Raw genomic sequence first — 21,639 nt, forward strand, 5'->3', positions numbered from 1 at the left:
TTCTTGAAAACTTGCCACCAACTTGGGGTTGGATAAAGACCAAGAGGAATTCATAAGATATATTAACAGCAAGAACCCAGTTACTGCCCAAAGTGGCTGTAACAGGCCTGTTCCCTTTCATGTTGGGGTGGTTATAAATAGGAGCTGCCTCGTATGGGTCAATAGGCCTTCTGCAGTTACCTTTATTCTTATGTTCTTTCACCTAATGCCTCTGTTCACCTGGCAATAAACAGGCAATTTAGAAATTAGGTAACTGTTGTGGGTTAAATCCTGGGAAGGCTATAAACCTAACATGTTTATAAAAATACATTTAAAAAATGCCATTTGCCATAAAAGATTTGGTTCATCATTGCTTGAGTAAAGTAACAAAATGTTCAGCTGGTAATTGGTTGAAAATTTACCTAAATGAAAATTCATGCATATTAAAAAGATACTTTTTCTTCTAAAGGATATTTTAGTACCAGAAACATATACAGTCAAGGTCAACACTTCATAAGCTCACTAATTAAATTAGATTGCCACGAGCGAGAATGTCAAGGAGTGCCAGCTGGATTATGGCCCAAATTGCCATATTGCACTGCTGAGTGCCAGTTACCATCTAGGAATTAATAGTAATGGATCTGGAGAGAATTCTCTATCTAAATGTGGTTAAGTGTATTCATTTGGAAAACTAAATGTGTACAAGTTAACTGTGCAATTATTGATTAGATACAAATTTACGTTGGAATATGCCATGATCATCCAATATACTGTATAAATGGATAGTAGGCATCCATCAGACATAGAGAGACTATGGAGCTGCACTCTGGTTGTCAGTCTGGAGTAGACTCGCCAGGGTAGGTCATCTTGAGACGATTTTGGGGCTTTAGTGTCCCTGCGGCCCGGTCGTTGACCAGGCCTCCTTTTTGTTACACACCCCCCGGGAAGCAGCCCAAAGCAACTGTCAAACTCCCAAGTTCCTATTTACTGTTAGGTAACAGGGGCATCAGGGTGAAAGAAACATTTTGCCCATTTGTCTCTGCCTCCACCGGGGATCGAACCCGGAACCTCAAGACTATGAATCCGAAGCGCTGTCCACTCAGCTGTAAGGCGCCCTAAGGCATAAGGGTAGGTTGATATGGAAGAGAAGCTGTCACCCAAGCAGCAGGTCCCCTCCCTCTCCACAGTGCTGAAAGTCTCCAATGAAAAGGCAAAATGCCAATACGATTGTTTTTTTATTTAGCGCCGTCTATCAGAACAGGGTTGAAGGCAACTACGAACTGCCCTAGGGGTTCCAGTTCCCGAGTTAACCTCGACGTTGGTAAAAGAAGGCACAGGGACTCCAAACCCCGAGATTGCCGTGGTCAGGGCCAGAGAAGAACCACCCCAGCAAGGGCAAGAATGACCCCAGCCTCCTGAAGCAGAGCTTGGGTCACACGAGCCCCAGGAGGTGGACTTCAGAGCTCTGCACCTATGGGTTCCAGACAGATCAACACAGACCTCTTTCACCTGAGGCCGGCTTCCTTCAAGACCACGCAGAAGGAAGAGCAATAATTGTTGACTAGTTATATTATTATTATTAGAATAATGGATAGGTTTATGAAAAAGGGCAAGAAGAGAAGAGTATGAATTCTACATGATACAAGTAAATGGAGAATAGTGTAGTAGATTTAATGCATGCAGAAAATGCAGTTTGTTCAATTAACCATTTGTCTTTATGGGGTAAAGGCCCGAGAAAGTGCTCAATTCTTGGGATTTTTCATCACTATCGTCGTGTAGTAAAGAACAAGTGATTTATACAAATCATTTGAAAGTTTTGCTGGTGTGTAAGAGAATAATGCTTAAAGTTAGTGTGAATGAAAGTACACTTCAGATAATAGAGAAGGAACTGTGGAACTGATGTAAATCGAGAAGTGTTAAAAGTGGTTTAACCACTGTGCTGCGCCGAGTTTATTGTGAAATTCCCCCGGTGCACACGAAATAAAGTGTTCCCAAAAAATTCTTCTTTCTTTGTAAAATGATAAATTCCCTTCCCTGAACATATCTATGTAAAAATAAATACCAAATTCCACTTACTTTGGCTGTGGGGATGTACTCACCTAATTGTACTCACCTAATTGTGCTTGCGGGGGTTGAGCTTTGGCTCTTTGGTCCCGCCTCTCAACTGTCAATCAACTGGTGTACAGATTCCTGAGCCTACTGGGCTCTATCATACCTACATTTGAAACTGTGTATGGAGTCAGCCTCCACCACATCACTTCCTAGTGCATTCCATTTATTAACTACTCTGACACTGAAAAAATTCTTTCTAACGTCTCTGTGGCTCATCTGGGTACTAAGTTTCCACCTGTGTCCCCTTGTTCGTGTCCCACCCGTGCTGAATGTGGACAAGGTGCGCTGTGACGTCATCAGGGCCTGGTCACCCGTGCATGAATCGCCCAGACATGGTCGCGCGGGCCATTCAAGCACCGGTGTTGCCACAAATATATTTTCAATTATTTGTTTTATGTATTTCTAATGCGGTTTTATTTTTTTATCGTATATGATGCATAATTGTGTTCTTTACAATATGTATACAGTAGAACGCTTATAATGTTCCATGGAACTGCGATACACGTGTCAGTAATATGTCCACAATAAATGTTTTTGTCGCAATATTACTTGATAAAAATTCACTAAAATTACAATATGTATAGTTTCACACACTATTTACTCAGTTACGCACTGTATTACACACACAATACTTCGGAAGTGTGTACCACCCATGACCCTCCCCCTCCCCCCTAGACTTCACACACTTCACAAGCCTTCTCCAAGAGGTCAGCCCAGATGACCTCTGGATCATCTTGTATGTTGATTAAAAGTTCCTGGGTTAGTCTTAGTCACCTAGTTTCAAGCACGTAATATTTCATGATACTCTTGTCAAACATTGCAATGGAATTAGACCCCAGATTATTATGTATAAACATCCATGGATCTCTCCCTTTTAGCCAGGTCAGAGGTCAGCCACACTCGTAATTAATAATTCCTCTCTTGAACAGTGTATGGTGAATGTCAAACAAGCTTGATGGAAAAATTCTTGAGTGTTTGTGCACGTGTGGCCCGACCTCTTGCATCTTTGGTGTAGGTAGCAACAGCAAATCTCCCCCTCCCCCTTTTTGGGGTGTATATATGGTCCTGTAGCAGACTTAGTTGGTAGAGAGTGCCGGACACCAGGATCCAGAGTGGGTCTGTGAAGAACATCTCACAGCCAGGGAGAGAGAATCCACCGGATGGAGAGAGAATTGTAACACCACTATAAATATAAACTAAATAATGTAACACTAATATACTTATACTGAGTAACAGTAGAAATGGGAAATGAAAGATGGGGTCCAATTGTTAATAGCTAGACAGCTAGATTGTGCAGACACAAATAGTAACTACACATGTATCTCCCACTGTCTGTTCCTACTGCTAAAAGGATTTCTTTCTGTCCTTGGCACAAATGACAAATAAATGCTTTAAATCTTAACATGACAATGTTAATCCTGAAAAAAATTGAATTTTGCAATGTAAATCAATGGTCCTTAAAATCATAAGAACATAAGAACAAACGCAACTGCGGAAGGCCTATTGGCCCATACGAGGCAGCTCCTATCTATAACCACCCAATCCCACTCATATACATGTCCAACCCGCGCTTGAAACAATCGAGGGACCATACCTCCACCACGTTACATGGTAATTGGTTCCACAAATCAACAACCCTGTTACCGAACCAGTATTTACCCAAGTCTTTCCTAAATCTAAGTTTATCCAATTTATACCCATTGCTTCGTGTTCTGTTTTGTGTTGATACTTTTAATACCCCTATTAATATCACCTTTGTTGTGTCCATTCACCCACTTGTAAACCTCTATCGTGTCACCCCTAACTCTTCGTTTTTCCAGTGAATGCAATTTAAGCTTTATTAATCTTTCTTCATATGAAAGATTTCTAATTTGGGGAATTAACTTAGTCATCCTACGCTGGACACGTTCAAGTGAATTTATATCCATTCTATAGTACGGCGACCAAAACTGAACTGCATAATCTAAATGGGGCCTAACCAGAGCAAGATATAGCTGAAGAACCACACCAGGTGTCTTGTTACTAACACTTCGATTAATAAATCCCATTGTCCTATTTGCCTTATTACGAACATTCATGCATTGATCCTTTGGTTTTAAATTCTTACTAATCATAACTCCCAGATCCCTTTCGCAATCCAACTTTGCAATCTCGACACCATCTAGCTCGTATCTTGTAACTATATCATCATTACCTAGCCTCAGATCTTTACATTTATCAGCATTAAACTGCATCTGCCAATCTTTTGACCATTTCAAAATCCTACAGTATTTAGATCAACTTGAAGTGACAGCGAGTCTTCTTCCGTGTTAATTTCCCTACCGATTTTTGTATCATCTGCAAATTTGCAGATGTTGCTACTCAAACCTCAATCTAAATCATTTATATATATTATAAACAAGAAAGGTCCCAAGACAGAGCCTTGAGGCACTCCACAAACATTTACCCACTCTGACTTAACCCCATTTATACTAACTGTTTCCTTTGGTATAGCCATGCCCTAATCCATCTTAATATGGCACCCCCCAATACCATGAGCCTCTATCTTTTTAATCAGTCTCAAACTTTTTAATCGGATTTTAATCAGTTCTACCCTATATTTCTCAACGACAAACTGGAACATAACCAGAGTGACAGTGTATGGAATAATAGTAATTATTTTTCTATGATTATTATTTTCCTATTAATTAACCCTCAAACCGCTAGGGCCCCAAATGGAATTCACTAAATATTAACTCCCTCCACACATTCTCTTGTGTCAACTACATCTACAAAACCCTGTTCTTAAATGCAAACCAAGCTCTGAAACTCTCCCTGGACAGATGTAATAGAACCCATTATCACCACACCAGAAATAAATATCTCTTTGATATCCCCAGGGTCAAACTTAATCTGTGTACACACACTATGCAAATTAAGGGACCTAGTCTATGGAACTCGCTCCCTAGTGAATTGAAAAACTGTAAAACTTTTGCCTTATTTAAAAGCAAAACCAAAAAGTACCTAATTTCATCTTCTTAGTTTCCTACACCGAGCTTTAAATTTACTCTGTACCGAGTGTTACCCAATCTCCTAATTTTTATGTATTTAACCCAAACAACCTTATCATTGTGTTCATTGCTGTCTTCTTTTATGTGGTTATCTTGAGGTTATCTTGAGATGATTTTGGGGTTTTAGTGTCCCCGCGGCCCGGTCCTCGACCAGGCCAACAGGTCCAACAGCCTGGTTGATCAGTCCAGCAACCAGGAGGCCTGGTCGACGACCGGGCCGCGGGGACGCTAAGCCCCGGAAGCACCTCAAGGTAACCTCAAGGAGCTACCTATGTGTTTTAATATACCTACAATTTTCTCTCATTTTTTTTCTTGCCTTTTAACTTATTATTTTTTATAAATTTTGCAAGCATTTACCTACTTAAAATTTTCTTAGGTTAAGGACCTGCCCGAAAAGCTGCGCGTACTAGTGGCTTTACAAGATTGTAATTACCATATTATGTAGCCTCACAATCCCAATGTACCTTCTTGTATATGCATAAATAAGTAAATAAATAAATTGTTTCAAGCGTGGGTTGGACATGCATATGAGTGGGATTGGGTGGTTATAGATAGGAGCTGCCTTGTATGGGTCCATAGGCCTTCTGCAGTTACCTTGTTCTTATGAACTCTTGAGGATTTCTCCTGGCAAGGTAAGGGTTAGTTGTGCCTGGCTTGGAGAAGGACAACATCTCTTCCATCAACTGTCCTGACCATCTGCCCTCTCTTTATCTTCTGCTTTCAATCTTTTGAATTTGGGTTAGACAAGCACTTCTACTCTATATTTATAGCTCCATAATTTTCTAATAAAGGATCAGCGAGTTGGTAAACACACAAGGTTTTTGACGGGGCGTACATGGCTGCCTCGTATGGGTCAATATAGACCTTCAGTAGTGTCCTGCCTTATGGTGTTACACCGAGCACACTACTCAGCCACATGAATAAAGTGTGTGGGTAATTGTGATGAGGGAGATGATGAATGTTTCCGGCATGAGTGTGGCTGCGGAGGTCCGTGACTCAGGGCCACTCAAGGGTGTGACACCAGTCTTGACCTTGGCCACCACACCCCCACACTCTCTACCACCACAACCTACAACGACCACAATACAACAACTTCAAAACACAATAAATCTTACAGATTTATAAACAAACTTTTGCTCTCCGAGCAAGAACAAACAAAACAACAACACTACGGTGGTTGGTATATTTGTTGACAATGTTGAGAGTACTGACCATAGTGTAGTGTGGTGAAGAGCACCGCCACACCCACCAGGTGCCTCAAGTGTGCTGCTGACATAGTGATGGTGTCGTCCTTGGTGGTGGTGGTGTGGGTCAGAGTGTACACTGTCTCCCTCCTCTCGTGTGGCCGCTGCTCCTCTCACTGCTGCTCTGCTGCCTCCCTCCACTCTCCCCCTCCACCTCTCCCCCTCACAAACAAAGACCCCATCCCCCCCCCTCCCTCTGGCAGAAACTTTCCTGCTACAATATAGTGTCACAATCTAAATAAAAAATAAATAAATAAATGTTTATTCAGGTAACGTACATACAAGAGATTTTACAAAAATTGATGGATTTATAGATAGAGCTAGTACATAAAATGCCTAAGGCCACTATTACGCAAAACGTTTCGGGCAGCCCATCTATACCATGAATCTTTTATAATTATATTACCGGCAGTGTGTAACATATTTATAATGGTCAAGTTGAACTGTTGACTAGTTTTGTACAACTCAAAATTATTTAAATCACTACAGATGACAGCTCAATTATCTCAATAACTTTCCTAATTAAGGTCTCATTGCCATCTGTAAAATAGCTGTCATCGAGCGGTACAGTTAACTTATAATAATAATTCGTTTTGTCGAGGATAGGCAGCCTGTGTGTATACTTTAGGCTTGCATGGAGGTTTCCCAAGGTGGAACTACTAACCTTCCCGAGGATACAACCCCCACAACCGTTTACTAACTCCCAAGTACCCAATTACTGCTAGATGAAAAAAAGAGGTGAAAGGAAATTTGCCCAACCATTTCTGGGGCTGCATTTCTATCCCTCCAGGTAGTCGAGAATGCTTTAACTGTACTACAGAAACCAGCATATATTTCCATCCCCAAATACCCACGTTATGTTGAACGAAACTTCATTGTGCACTTGTCTCATGTTTAGCACAAACTGCTACTTTTAGCAGTTTTAGCAAAACTTTTAGTGTTTAGCAAAAAGAGTTAATTTTGGCACTATGCATCCTCGGTTCATAAGAACATAAGAATAAAGGTAACTGCAAAGGGCCTATTAGCCCATACGAGGCAGCTCCTATTTATAACCACCCAACCCCACTCATATACATGTCCAACCCACGTTTGAAACAATCAAGGGACCCCACCTCCACCACGTTACGCGGTAATTGGTTCCACAAATCAACAACCCTGTTACCGAACCAGTATTTACCCAGGTCTTTTTTAAATCTAAACCTATCCAAATTATACATATTGTTTCGTGTTCTGTCTTGTGTTGATACGTTGTTTTAGATTTAACTACTCCGAACGAAATGTCCATGTAGCACGGGCTATGGTGAGCCCGTATATGTGTTGATTTTAATACCCTATTAATATCCCCTTTGTTATGTCCATTCATCTACTTGTAAACCTTTATCATGTCACCCCTAACTCTTTGCCTTTCCAGTGAATGCAATTTAAGCTTTGTTCCAGTTCAATTATGTTTATTGAGACAAGAAAAAAATACATCTCAAAGGGATAAAGTAGCTTAGGCTATTTCAACCCTCTCTAAGGGGCGAGGAGAGGTCATACACTTCTCTTCAGCTGTCCCCACTTCAATGCTCGCCCCAATGGGCATCTTCTCCTGTATCATTGGAATTGGAATTGGTCATACACTCCATTTGGTCACCATTTGGTCCGGGAGACATCTCCCGTCACGCAGGGTGCAGTTGCACCTCCACAGATCTCCAGTATCAGCTATTGATACTGATAATGGCTCCAAAGGGCCACCACTTACGAGCTATTCGTGCCCGTGACACCTCTTGGGTGACTTAATCTTCATCAATCAATCGGTCATACACTCTCTCCTGCTCCCGACACGCTCCGCTTCGGAAGTTAAAAAAGAAACCCACCCTCCTCCCCTTCCTGGGTGCAGTCAGCTGAAACTATGATACAGTCCTATGTCTAGCGCACTTTGCTGATGGTGTAAATGGGGGTACAGCGCCGGCCCCTAAGGGTTACGCTGTCCGCAGCTACTGACCCTCACTTGTACGAGTAATGTTAACCTTGCCCTTTATGTGTATTCTGCATGTACTGGTTAATTTACGAATTTACATTATGTATTGGAAAGGGGCATTATTATCTGTCACGTGTTAGGACAATATATGCTACTCTAAATGCACTAATTCTCGAGGAAAAATATGTTAGACATTTGCCTTACTTAATTTACTCATAGATAATAACTATTCAGTGTTCTGCAGATCTAGATTTAGTTAGTTCCCGGCTATAAGCATATGTATTAATGATATTAAATTGCAGTTATAGTACTCAAAGTTATACATGTTCATGTTACGCAGTTGTAAAATATACAAGTTACAGCCGCTTCATTACATACTGCAGGTATGTTGACGACATTTTTACACAGGTACCTGATGTCAGACATCTGCAGGAGCTGAAGGAGGCATTTGAGCAGAGTTCCGTGCTGCGTTTCACTTACGAGACGGAAAAGGATGGGAAGCTGCCTTTTCTAGATGTAACAGTCATGGAAAAGGGCGGAGGTTTCCACACTGCAGTCTACACTAAGGAAACAAACATAGGAATGTGCCTAAATGCCAACAGCGACTGCCCTGACAGGTACAAGAGGAGTGTTGTTAACGCATACGTCGACCGTGCTCTCAGCCACAGCTCAGAATGGAAGCAAGTCGACGAAGAACTCTGTAGGGTAAGGCAGGTCCTAGTCAATAACGGCTTCTCCAATGGTTTCATCGAAGACATCATAAGAAGGAAAGTGAAAAGCCATGCAACCTCTGAAGAGACAATTAACACAACACCTATACCCCCTATTAGACTATTTTACAGGAACTTCTTTTCCACAGCTCATAAAACGGAGGAAAGGGTCCTGAAAGATATTGTTAATAGAAACGTTATCCCTACAGACAAAAATCAGAGGATACAACTGACGATTTACTATAAAACCAGAAAAACGGCCAGCCTACTCATGAGAAACTCTCCAGACACAAAACAGAACGCTTTAAAAGAGACTAACGTCGTCTATGCCTTCAAATGCCCACTTGGGGACTGTAAGCTCCAAAAAAAACCAGTATATAGGCAAGACAACAACATCTCTTTCTAGGCGTTTAACGATGTATAAGCAACAGGGCTCCATTAAGGAACATATAATCTCTTCCCATAACCAAACCATCGCCAGAGAAATCCTAGTAAACAACACAGAAATCATCGATAGATACAGCGATAGCAGGCGGCTTGACGTTTGCGAGGCACTACACATCAAGAAGTCAACACCAGCAATCAACAGCCAATTATTGCACAACTATATTCTACCCACCTCAAGACTCCGCTCCAATATAGAAGCATCAAGAAATATGGACCAATAGGCTTTCTACAAACACTTCTATTCAATACCCATTGTTTCTGTTCTGTCTTGTGTTGATACTTTTAATACCCTATTAATATCCCCTCTTGTTCTGTCTTGTGTTAATGCCACATCACCCCTCCCACCTCACTCAAATGTAGATATAAAATCAGAGATACGTAAGTTCTAATCAGTTGTGTATTTGTGAAGTCTTTGAAAATGTAATAAGTTTTACGAAACGCGCCCGTGTCGCGTCAGACTAGAAATAAAAATGAATTTTGGAGAAGTGATTTTTGATTTACCTCCAACAGTGAAGCGTAATGTACGAAAGATTGAGAAAATTCGTGTTAGAATTATTAATCTTACTTTTTCGGTCATATTTAATAATATATATATATATAAATATATATATATATATATATATATATATATATATATATATATATATATATATATATATATATATATATATATATATATATATATATATATATAATAGCAAATATAACGATATAAACAAGAGTAAGTGAAGTTTAGTTTATTTTACATTTCTTTTTTTTTTATTTTGTCCCGAGGGGCGATTTATTGGACAATTTCAATTCAATCCAATTCAATATTTATTCAGGTAAAGTACACACAAACAAGGTAAGATACAAAAAGTTGATGGATTGATAGATAGAGCTAGTACATACAATGCCTAAAGCCACTATTACGCAAAGCGTTTCGGGCAGATTTATATAAACCGATATTAGTTTCTTTTTAGTTTAGTTCATTTATTATGCACCCCATACCCATCTTGTGGGCGGTAGTGGACAGGGTTACAGAGGCACATAATGGGCTCAGGGACTGAACCCCACAATTCATTTAGCTAAGCAAGTTACATTACAAGTTACGATATTAGAGGATCCTGATTTCTGGAGGACGGGTCAAGTATGGTCCAAAAAGAGCAAAGGTTTTACTATTTCAACGTCATTACTGCACTTTTGTTTTAACTAGCTAATTCTAAGGTATGTTATCGTAAGGTATCTTAACCTAACTGACCGTAAACAATGCTACCTTAACAAGTGCTAAAGTATCAACCATAAGGTAGAGATAAACAGAGATAACTGTTGGTGTAAACAATATTGTGTGGGAGGAGGAGGAGGTGTGTGACGTCACAGTGGAGGCTGCTGGGGTGAATGGTGGACCCGAGAGTAAAGTTGTCAGTCACCGGCTGACGTACACCACAACACCTCAGCTGGCAGCCTCTCACTCCTCAGGTAAACTCTCTCTCTTGCTCTCCTTCCTCAGGTAAACTCTCGCTCTTGCTCTCCCTCCTCAGGTAAACTCTCGCTCTCTTGCTCTCCCTCCATCAAGCTTGAGAGTGATGCCTCACTCTCCACAGTGTACAGTGAGGTGATCAAGTGTGGCCGCGGCGGTGTATAGTGAGGCGTGTGGTGGTCCTGGTCACCATCACCCCTCCACACTCACACACGGGGGTAAACTGTTGTAGTTGTAAGGGGGATAAACTGTAGTTGTAGGGGGTGTACTGCTGCAGTTGTAGGGGGTGTACTGCTGCAGTTGTAGGGGGTAAACTGTTGCAGTTGTAGGGGGTAAATCGCTGCAGTTGTAGGAGGTAAACCGCTGTAGGGGTAAACTGCAGCCTTTCCACTTAACTCATGCCCTCTTAGTTCTGGGACTAGTCTAGTGGCATACCTCTGAACTTTTTCCAGCTTCTGGAAAATACTCAAATTGTATGACGGTTGAGACATAACCAATCACAGGCCAAGAAGGCAACGAATACTTCGTCTTGTGCTTGACAAGGTACGGGCTCCATGCTGGGGCCGCATACTCCAGGATTGGTCTTACATATGTGGTGTATAAGGTTCTGAATGATTCCTTACACAGGTTCCTGAAAGCAGCTCTGATGTTAGCCAGCCTCGCATATGTTGCAGTTGTTATTCTTGTTATGTGGGCTTCAGGAGATAGGCTTGGTGTGATATCAGCTCCTAGATCTTTCTCTCTGTCCATTTCATGAACGACTTCTTCTCCCATTCGGGAGTGTGTGTAATAATAATAATAATAATAATAATAATAATAATAATATTTCATTTAGGAAAAGTACATACATAGATGCAGAGTTACAAACATACTGTTGGATTTATAGATAGAGCTAGTACATACAATACCTAAAGCCACTAATACGCATAGCATTTCGGGCAAGGTGTGGATGAAAAACACTTAGACTAAAACTTAATAGTAATTGGGAGTAAAGTTTAAATTGTATTGAATAAAAAGGAATAAAAAAGAAGAAAAAGAAGGGGGAGGGGGTGTAGTTGTGGCAGACTATACATCATACAGTTCTCCAATTGCTGCCTTGCACGTTCACCATCTCTTACTGTTGTTTTAATGGTCTGCTTCCTCTCTTGACTCTAACTACTTCAGCAAATGTTGTCTGATCTTGTACCCTATTTATCAGTCACACTCTAAATTTTCCTGAGGGCCATTAATACTAGTGGCCTTAACGAGGACAAGAAGCCAGCAGCTTGTCAAAGGTCCTCTCATTTGCCCTGATGATTTTTTCCAGCTGATTTTTTTTTTTGAGATATATACAAGAGTTGTTACATTTTTGTACAGCCACTAGTACGCGTAGCGTTTCGGGCAGGTTCCTGGAATACAATCCTCTGCCGCGAAGAATCGTTTTTTCATCCAAGTACACATTTTACTGTTGCGTTAAACAGAGGCTACAGTTAAGGAATTGCGCCCAGTAAATCCTCCCCGGCCAGGATACGAATCCATGACATAGCACTCGCGGAACGCCAGGCGAGTGTCTTACCACTACACCACGGAGACTGTTAAAATTTAAGACAGTTTTAGCATTGGCGGCTTTGGCGGGTATGTGATTCCATGAATTTATAACCCTGTGGGTGAAAAGCTTCTCCTGTTTGCAGTCCTACATTGTGGCTTGTTGAGTTTGAAACTGTTGTTCCTTGTTTATGTTACATCTGAGCTTTTGAAGAAATTGTTTCGATCAATATCCTCCAAATTTAGTATTTTAAGTTTCGTTGAGATTAACCCTATCATACCTTAACGAGGACAAGAAGCGTGGGTTGTTTCATGTATATGAGTGAGATTGGGTGGTTATAAATAGGAGCTGCCTCGTATGGGCCAATAGACCTTCTGCAGTTGCCTTTGTTCTTATGTTCTTATACCTGGTTTACAATGTTGTTAGCCCCTGAGGCCCTCAGCCGTTCTTGGTATGAGAGATAACCTTGTTCTGGAATGATTTTTGTTGCTCGGTGTTGAACTTTCTCCAGAGCAGCTGTGTCCTACTGTAGAGGGTCTCCATGCTTGGATACAGTATTCCAAGTGGGGGTTGCCTGGTCAACCAAGCCTGGTTGATCAGACCATCAACCAGGAGGCCTGGTCAGAGACCGGAGTACAGGAATGTTGATACCAGAAATCAAGGCAAGATAATCACAAGGGGTATGCAGTTTGTTACTTGCCTCTCTACTCCCCTAGTTACTTATTAGTGACATCGTTGCACAAGATCTGATAGGTAATCACAATTGTTGTACTGCAGTATAATCCTGTTGGTGATATTTATTTTTTCTTGGACTGTGCACTGGTATATGCAGTACATTATATACTGTATATTTCTTAAGCTTGTATAATAAACTGGTGTTTATAGTTACATATTAAAGATTTATTAAAGTAAGGATTTTTTATTGCTCAACTTGCAAATCCTGAAAATGGATATTTTTGTTCCCACAGGAATTTACAAAAGGATGAATAAATGTGTGTTAGTAACACGTGTTATGTGTAGAGAAAGAAAACTATTTAAAAATGCACATTTCCATACCAGAGGCTTTTATAGAACATTTCTATTCAAATCTTTGAGTTCGTCAATAAAAGTTAATTGGCTTTACTCTCAAAAATCTTGGAAGGCTGAAGATACGATGATTCCTTCCTTTACCTCCCATCATAAGTTCCTCGGTCATGTTTGCAGGTTAGTTGTACTGTAATGTAAAGAAGCTCAAGGTCTTCAGCTCCTGTTATAAGTTTTAACCATCTATTATTTTATCAGCAATTTTGCAATACAGTAATTGCTAGCTAAATTGTATTAAGCTATTTTATTAATACTATTAGTTAAATGTTTGGTAAATAATTATATTTCCCTGAACCTGGCCTGCGTGTCTCTTATAAAATGTTATATGGTGTACAGTATCAATGGTCATCCCATTATTAATTATTAATTTTGTCCTTATAACTACAGTATAATTGCAAAATAAGAATTACTAGGATAAATGACAATTCTAAATGGACACAGTAGGCTTAAGATGTATAATCATCTGTTTTTATTTATAATTTTTTTTTATTTAGCCTGTTTTGAATAATATTTAAATTTTGGAGTACAATGTGACCTTGCTGGAATGAACTACAGTACTGTACTGTATTAAAGTGATTCTGAAGTTGAAAAAAGTAGCATAGGCTCATTGTGCAATGTCCTTTATGTGGTCCTCTGGTGACAATTTAGTGTCCAGAACTACCCCAAAGTCTTTATCAATATTCTTTCAACATGTTTTCATGTAATTTGAAGGCTGTGTGGGGCCTATATTCTCCTATTTCACATTCCATAACATGTCATTTATTTATACTGAATTCCAGCTGCCTGGAATTCAATGTTTTTCTCCATTAACTTATTTTGTCCAGGTCATCTTGAAGGGCATGACATTCATTTAGTCAACTATTCTTCCTAGTAGCTTAGCATCAGCAGCAAACATTCATTCAACTCATGTTTCACTTATGGTAGATAGTTTATATAGACAATAAACATTACAGGTGCTAGTACTCATCCCTGTGGTAATCTGCTAGTGATATTTCTCCTGTCTGATCACTGTCCTAATTTTCTGACAAAATTTTTCATCCATGTGAGAAATCTGCCTGTCACTCCTTGAGCTTGCTCCAAATTCCAGAAGATACTCGTGTGTGGGAATACAATATCTTCTTTTTTTTTATATTCAGTTTATTGCAGTCAGTTCGACCCCCTTTTTTCCTGTATAATCTCTGTGGCTCTACCATAAAAACTAATTAGATTTGTTAAACAGGACCTTCCTGTTCGAAAGTCATACTGTGTTATTTCTTTTAGGTGGTTTTCCCATTTGGTTTATTTTTTTTCTAGTGATTTAACTAAAGGCCTTGTCAACAAATACAAGTCTATAATTTAGAGGGTCTTCTCTACTACCAGTTTTTTAGATTGGAACTATGTTTGTCTTTTCTCATATGCTGTACTCTATCGGCTAGGTCTCTTGTGCAATGCCAGAAAAATATGTTCTAGTGGAATGCTCAGCTCAAGTGCACATTCCCTCAGAACCCAATGTGAGACTTCACCTGGGCAAACTGCTTTGCTCCTTTTTAGTTCATTAAGCAGTTTTTCTATTCTGTCTTTAGACACTTCCATGTACAGTATTGTTCTTTGAAATCCATATTGTCTGGCTCTCTGAAAACCTCACTTTGCACAAACACATTTTGGAACTGTCCATTTAGTGTTTCACATATTTCCTTTTTATTCATTGTGAATCTGTTCCCTCGTTTTCAAACCCCGGATTTCATCCTTTAGTGTACAAGCAACTTGCTTTAATGAATTTATAGAATAGGTCTGGTTCTGTTTTACATTTGTCTGCTACCCCTTTCTCGAAGTTATTTTGTGTCTCCTCACTGCCATGTAGTTGTTTCTTGCTCATTTGTATTATTGTACAGTGGGGCCTCGATTTACGATGGTAATCCGTTCCCAGAGATGAATCTTAATTTGAAATATCGTAAGTCGAAACGATTTTTCCCATAAGAAATAAAGAGAATTGAATTTAATCCGTTCCACACCCTCAAAAATATTAACTTAAAAATTCATTTTATACTGAATACAATATTTTTTATCTAATTACAATACAGTACATATGTTTATCTTACCTTTATGGAGGACTCCTCGTACCTCTCTGAGGGGAGCCATGTTCTGGCTCGTGGCCCCCAGTAGGCCTAGGAGCTCCATTCACATGACTGATGCCAAAGTCTAATGTATCCATAACAGCTTGGATAGCGCCGGGGAGCTGAAGGGGCTCCCCCCAGAAAACTTTGTAAAATTCTTGACATATAGCAATGTGAGAATTGGCAAAATGGATGTATCTCTCATATATTAGATCTCTAATCGATTATGATGCACCCATGTTTGTTCTAGTGCCTGAGAGAATGCTTGGAGGGCTGGAAAAGATGCAAAACGAAAACATGAGGATTATCCTTGGATGCCCCCCCTTTGCAACTAAATTACTAAACATGAGGAAGGAACTGAATATTTCATGTGTAAGTGATCGTATCATTGAAATTAATGCTTTAATTGGTATCAAGATTATTTGGTAACCACTGCACTGAAGCTCTCCAAGCCTTCTTTCTTGATGGTCTGCATCCCTCCAAATGGATTACCAAAACCGCCACTGTGCTCAGAATGTACAATATTAGAGACAACAACGACACTTTCCTGCCCTATGGGAGATCACACCTTTCCAAATTACTGTTTCCCCATTCCCACCCAAGAAGCTGATTAAAGAACAAGCTTTGCTTCGACAAGAAGCAAAGTACAATATCTTAGGCCAAATTGATGCATTGGTCAAAGAGCGCTCCCTTTCCCAAATTATTTACATTGATGGTTCCTTGCACCAGTCGTATGGTGCAGCTGGAAGTGCAGTTGTTGTGACAGCGAGAGATGGCTCCTTCTCCTGAGTGTGGAATGCGTATAAATAACTGGGTCTCCCCTCTTCAAACAGAAATGGTTGACATAATCCTTGCACTTGAGCACGTATATGAATCCAAAGTTGACACGCTGATTGTAAGTACTGTACCTCCTTGTCATCCTTGACTGCCCTCAGCTCCCTAAGGCTTATATAACTGTGACATGCTTGCCTCTGTAGCTAGACACAGATACTGTATGGTGAAATAATCAGTGATGGAGTCAGAGTTTGTCTCCTGTGGATTTCTTCCCATATTGGTCTCCGAATGCATGATAGAACTGATGCGTTAGCCAAGACATTTGCTCATAAAGAGGGAATTGATTACCATCTTGAACTGCCTTTGAGCAGCCTGAGGGCAGTAATGTTCCGGGAACATCAAGAAAATCCTGTAGACTTGAGACAAAATGAAATTCACACCAGTTGCTCCATAGTTGACTAAATGTAAACTCTGTCAGCAGAACTACTTGCATCATTATATAATAGAATGTGAAAAAATCATGGAATTCAGAGATAACTCCATCAATGGATTTCAAGAAATGTGTAAGTACTTCATTCATAATGATGTACTGTCAGGAATTTTAGCGAAGTATCCAAAATTTGCTTACTGTAGGTAATGCATGCACATGACTGTAAAGGTGCCGCCCAGTTGGGTGGGTGTGGAGTAAGACTAGTAACTGTGACTCACCAAAGATGTAAAGTACCTTGTATAGTGACTGTTGTGAGCCTCTTGTTGAATCACTTGTGATATAAAAAGATTATCGATGTGTACTGTATATGTATAAATGATTGTATATATATATGTACATGTATGTATAACATTAACAATTGTGTAACTAGCTTCAAAAGATTCATTTGCTTAATTAAATGAACTATGGGGTTCAGTTCCTGAACCCATTATGTGCCTCTGTAACCTTTTCCACTACCGTCCACAGGATGGGTATGGGTTGCATAATAAAGAAAGAATCAAATCAGCAAGTGTAATATGACAATAATGAATCTTCATCACTAGAAATGCTGAATAGTACAGTTTGTGTGCTTTGTGAAGTATTCTCATTGGCCAAAAGGAAATGGCATATTCTATTATTTTTTTTGTCATATGGTTACTGAAATTGGGCTCCGACATGAAACCAAGGCACACAAGTCTGCAAGAAAAATTGGGCCAAATTTTTAACATAAATAATGGAAAAGAGAAATAAATGTAGGATCAGATGTCACCCAATGTGACGGTACAAAACATAGTACTGTACAGGTATTTATACTTTTTTGCAACTCATATTGACACATATCTAAATGTTTTTATGTACAATTCTGTACTTTGTGTAAAATAGCAAAACGTGAACTTCAGATGTAAGTGAATGGTGGTTATAGAAGGGTGTAGTAGTAATTGGTGTTGGAGTGGGGGAGTAGTGTATATATTTAGTGAAGATAATGACAAATGCACAAGGGAGAGAAGGGGCTTGTATTTGATCCCTACTCTCTCCCTGGGAGACAGTACTGAATAATATTAGTAAAATACTGTACTAATACTGTACAGCACTAGTACTGTGTACAAATTGAGTTCCATAAATTGAGACTTTTAATGTATTTAGTTATTAAATTTTCTAAATTTAATAGTACCTGTAAAAGTATGGAACTGTATATGTTTGTATAATTAAATATATTTGTTTCAAGAGTTCTGATGATGTTTTTCTTATCAGCAGATTTTCCAGTATGGGTTCCCAACATGAACTGCCGTTAGACACACCTATACTATATCTGAAGAGTGAAGAAGCATTTGCTGGTCTTACTTCCCGTGAACGACACTACGCACATCATTTGTCCAGGGCATCATGGTGGGGTGGCTTTATTGTGTTATGTCAGACATCTCCTGAGAGCCCTACTATATTCAACTTGCTGACTCGACTCTTCCGTTCACAGCCAATTGATACACTAAAGGAAGTAGCTATGTTAAAAGCAGGATTTACAGAAGACGAGTTTAAATTACTTGTCATTTACTATTCTGGTATAGCATATAACATGGGGAACTATTTAGGTTTTGGTGACAGGAAGTTTATTCCAAGCGTGAGCCGAGAGAAACTGGAAGCTCTGATTAAGGCTTCTAAAGCATATCTTGAAGCGCCAGATATAATTGAAGATTATATGAAAAAGTGTTTAGAACCTATGTACAATTTAGAGGAATGCAAGAAGTTTCTTGGTATGCCCACCAGTGGAGTGACAATGTATTTCACACCTAACTGTACTCAAGATGATGCTGATATTGCCAAAGAGTACATGGCTGCAAGAAATATTGAACCGTGGAATAATCGCTTGCTTAAGCATGAAGAAAATGGTCAAACTTTGTATGACATACGTTTAGCATCTATTGAACAAGGACCTGCTGCAGGTATTACTATTGACAGTGATGAATTTCAGGGTCACAAGTTCCGTGTAAGCAGAGGAGATTACGCTTTCTTTCTTAAAAAGATGACTGAAGAGCTCCAGCTGGCCAAAGATTATACTGCTAATGATCTTGAAGTGCAGATGCTTGACAAATATATTGAGAGCTTTACCACTGGATCAATAAAAGCTCACAAGGAAGGATCTACCTTTTGGGTGAAGAATAAATCTCCTGCAGTTGAAACATACATGGGATTCATTGAAGTGTACAGAGACCCAGTAAATCAGCGTGCAGAGTTCGAGTCCTTTGTTGCAGTTGTGAACAGAGAACAGTCCCGGAAATTTGATACTCTGGTAAGTCGAGCTGAAAAAGAGTTCTTGCCTCTTCTTCCCTGGGGTAAAGATTTTGAAGAGGATGTATTCATGCGACCTGATTTTTCTTCATTAGATATTTTAACTTTTGCTTCTTCTGGGCTGCCTATTGGCATAAACATACCAAATTACAAAGATGTTAAAGAAGAACAAGGCTTCAAGAATGTTAGCTTAACAAATGTCATGGCTGCTCGTACTGGTATAAAAGGTGGTCCTTTTCTGTCCGAGGCTGATCATGCCTTGATTGAAAAACATGGAGCATTAGGACTAGAAATCCAAGTTGGTTTACACGAACTGTTGGGACATGGCTGTGGCAAGTTTCTTCGTCGCAAAGATGATGGATCTCTGAATTTCGACTCTACCAAAATTAAAAACCCTTTCACAGGGGGTGAAGCAATGTTTTATGAAAAGGGGGAAACATACAATTCACATTTCACTAACCTTGCTAGTGCTTATGAAGAATGTAGAGCTGAAACTGTAGCTCTATATTTGGGACATGTTGATGATATTCTTGACATCTTCGGAGTCGCTGCTGAAAGCCGTGAGGACTTGAAATATGTTTCGTGGTTGGACATGATGTATGCAGGACTAAGAGGTTTAGAAATGTATCAGCCAAGTCAAGGCAAGTGGGGACAAGCTCATTCTCAAGCCCGGTATGTGATCTTGCGGGTGGCTTTAGAGGCTGGACAAGGTTTGGTTAACATCACCGAGACGAAAGGTAATGATGGCCTTCCTGATTTACTACTTACCCTTGACAAGACTAAAATTCATACGGTTGGCAAACAGGCAATGGGGAATTTCCTCCGGAAGCTGCAGATATACCGTTCAATGGGCGATTCAGACTCGGGCCGAGCTATGTTTGAAAAGTATTCTGAGGTACCGTCAGATGGACCATTTCCATTTGGTAAGTGGCACGAGATTGTAGTGAGGAAACGCAGGCCCCGTATGATTTTAGCCATGCCCAACACTCGTGTTGTAGGAGAGGATGTTGAACTTGTATCATATCCTGAAGCAGTAGATTGTGTAGCAAAGTCTTGGGTTGATCGCTTCTCCTCAGAAGATTATGAGGCTTTAGAATCTGCTTTGTCCACTTTTGTTTGAGGGTACTGTACTGTTATTTATGTACAATACTTTATCTCAGTCTTTGATGAAAAATCCTCCTTTCGTTGAGTGCTTACATGGAGAATGTCAATGCTGTGGGGTACTAGGAAGTTACTGATTTGAATGTCATATTTTAATATAAAAATTATTTTGTATTTTTTATACGTACTGTACTGTAAAGTTTTGCATTAGGTGAAATTGAAAATCCACATGTTCCTACACATTTTGCAGACTTTACAATATTATATACACACGTTTTCCTCACCTAGTTATTTCAATAATGTTTAGACTGGACAATTTTAATAAAACTGTTTAATGCCATTTAATAAATTTTTATGATAATTAAATTACATTTACTGTTTTCTCTTCCCTTGACACAGCTTGTTATAAACATCATAGGAATGGATGTCCGGATGAATGGAATTGGTATCATTGTTAGAGAAAGGATATTTTGTGTGTTTTTCTCAGATAAAGAACAGTTGGGAGGGATGAGAAAGCAGTGTATGATGTGAAAGTGGAGTATGTATAGCGACAGAATGAGGAGTGGTATTTTGTGATATAATTGGCATGGTTCAACAAGTTGTCAGTTGGAAAGGGTGAAGGCAACTTCTGCAATGGTTTATGCTGGTGAGGTGAGTATAAAAAAAATATTTTTGGATAGTTTAGAGTATGAGTGATAAAAATGTGGATGTTAAATATTCACTACCATATGGTATCAGATATGTTTAAACTATACCACACAGCATATTAAAACACTATAAATATGGATAAAATCTCTATTAGTATTATGGAACTCATTTACATTGAGCTGCTAAACACCACAAATGATATGGTGGAAGTGATGATCAAAATAGAGATCCTAAATGTAGTGATTATCCTTGTATACAAGTCACCAGAGGGACTTCCTCGACAGTCTAATGACCAACTAACAAAAATAGAATACTGTTCAGGAAACCTTATAAGCCCAGCCTCAATCATCAACCAGCGTGGGGATTTCAACCTGTGGCACTTCAACTGAAAGAATGTGGCAAATAGTTACAGTACATATGAGAGAATCACAAGAAGTACCTAAATAAAGTTGTGCACAAATTACTTCTTAGGAATGGGTGACGGATTTGCCTAAAACCAGCAAATAGTGGAACCAACTATAAAAGAAAACACCCTAAATCTTATTTCTGAAGAGAGCCCCGTCGGCTCCCTGGAGTTATCGGCCTAATATTAGCTATACTGTATTAGTCTGGGGCTTCAGTCATAGGTGTTCTTTGCCTACTTGAAACCATGAGCCAGAACCTGGTTGCCTCAGAGGCACAGGGAGCAATGGCCTATGAACT

General features: G+C 39.6%; 2 protein-coding genes across 7 annotated transcripts in view; one reads left to right on the forward strand and one right to left on the reverse strand.

Moving 5' to 3' along the window:
* Positions 1-6,548, reverse strand: part of LOC138349761 (uncharacterized) — a 41,862-nt gene extending 35,314 nt beyond the window's left edge. The window contains exon 1 of the mRNA XM_069304270.1: positions 6,354-6,548. Within this exon, the coding sequence (XP_069160371.1) occupies positions 6,354-6,417 (64 nt within the window). The 5' untranslated portion in view covers positions 6,418-6,548. The remainder of the gene's footprint in view (positions 1-6,353) is intronic.
* A 4,256-nt stretch (positions 6,549-10,804) lies between these two features.
* DppIII (dipeptidyl peptidase 3) lies at positions 10,805-20,660 on the forward strand. Of its 6 annotated transcripts, none has more exons than XM_045750996.2 (3): positions 10,857-10,960; positions 13,455-13,689; positions 18,157-20,660. In XM_045750996.2, exons 2-3 carry the CDS (start codon positions 13,469-13,471, stop codon positions 20,306-20,308), a joined length of 2,373 nt encoding a protein of 790 aa, XP_045606952.2. In that variant the 5' UTR covers positions 10,857-10,960; positions 13,455-13,468; the 3' UTR covers positions 20,309-20,660. The 6 variants fall into 6 exon arrangements, with proteins under 6 accessions (XP_045606953.2, XP_045606952.2, XP_069160372.1 ...); XM_069304271.1 differs by having other exon boundaries at positions 18,160-20,660; XM_069304272.1 differs by lacking the exon at positions 10,857-10,960 and adding an exon at positions 11,096-11,179.
* The last annotated feature ends 979 nt before the right edge of the window (positions 20,661-21,639 follow it).

Source organism: Procambarus clarkii, chromosome 52 (genome assembly GCF_040958095.1).
Source record: "Procambarus clarkii isolate CNS0578487 chromosome 52, FALCON_Pclarkii_2.0, whole genome shotgun sequence".
Classification (NCBI taxonomy): domain Eukaryota; kingdom Metazoa; phylum Arthropoda; class Malacostraca; order Decapoda; family Cambaridae; genus Procambarus; species Procambarus clarkii.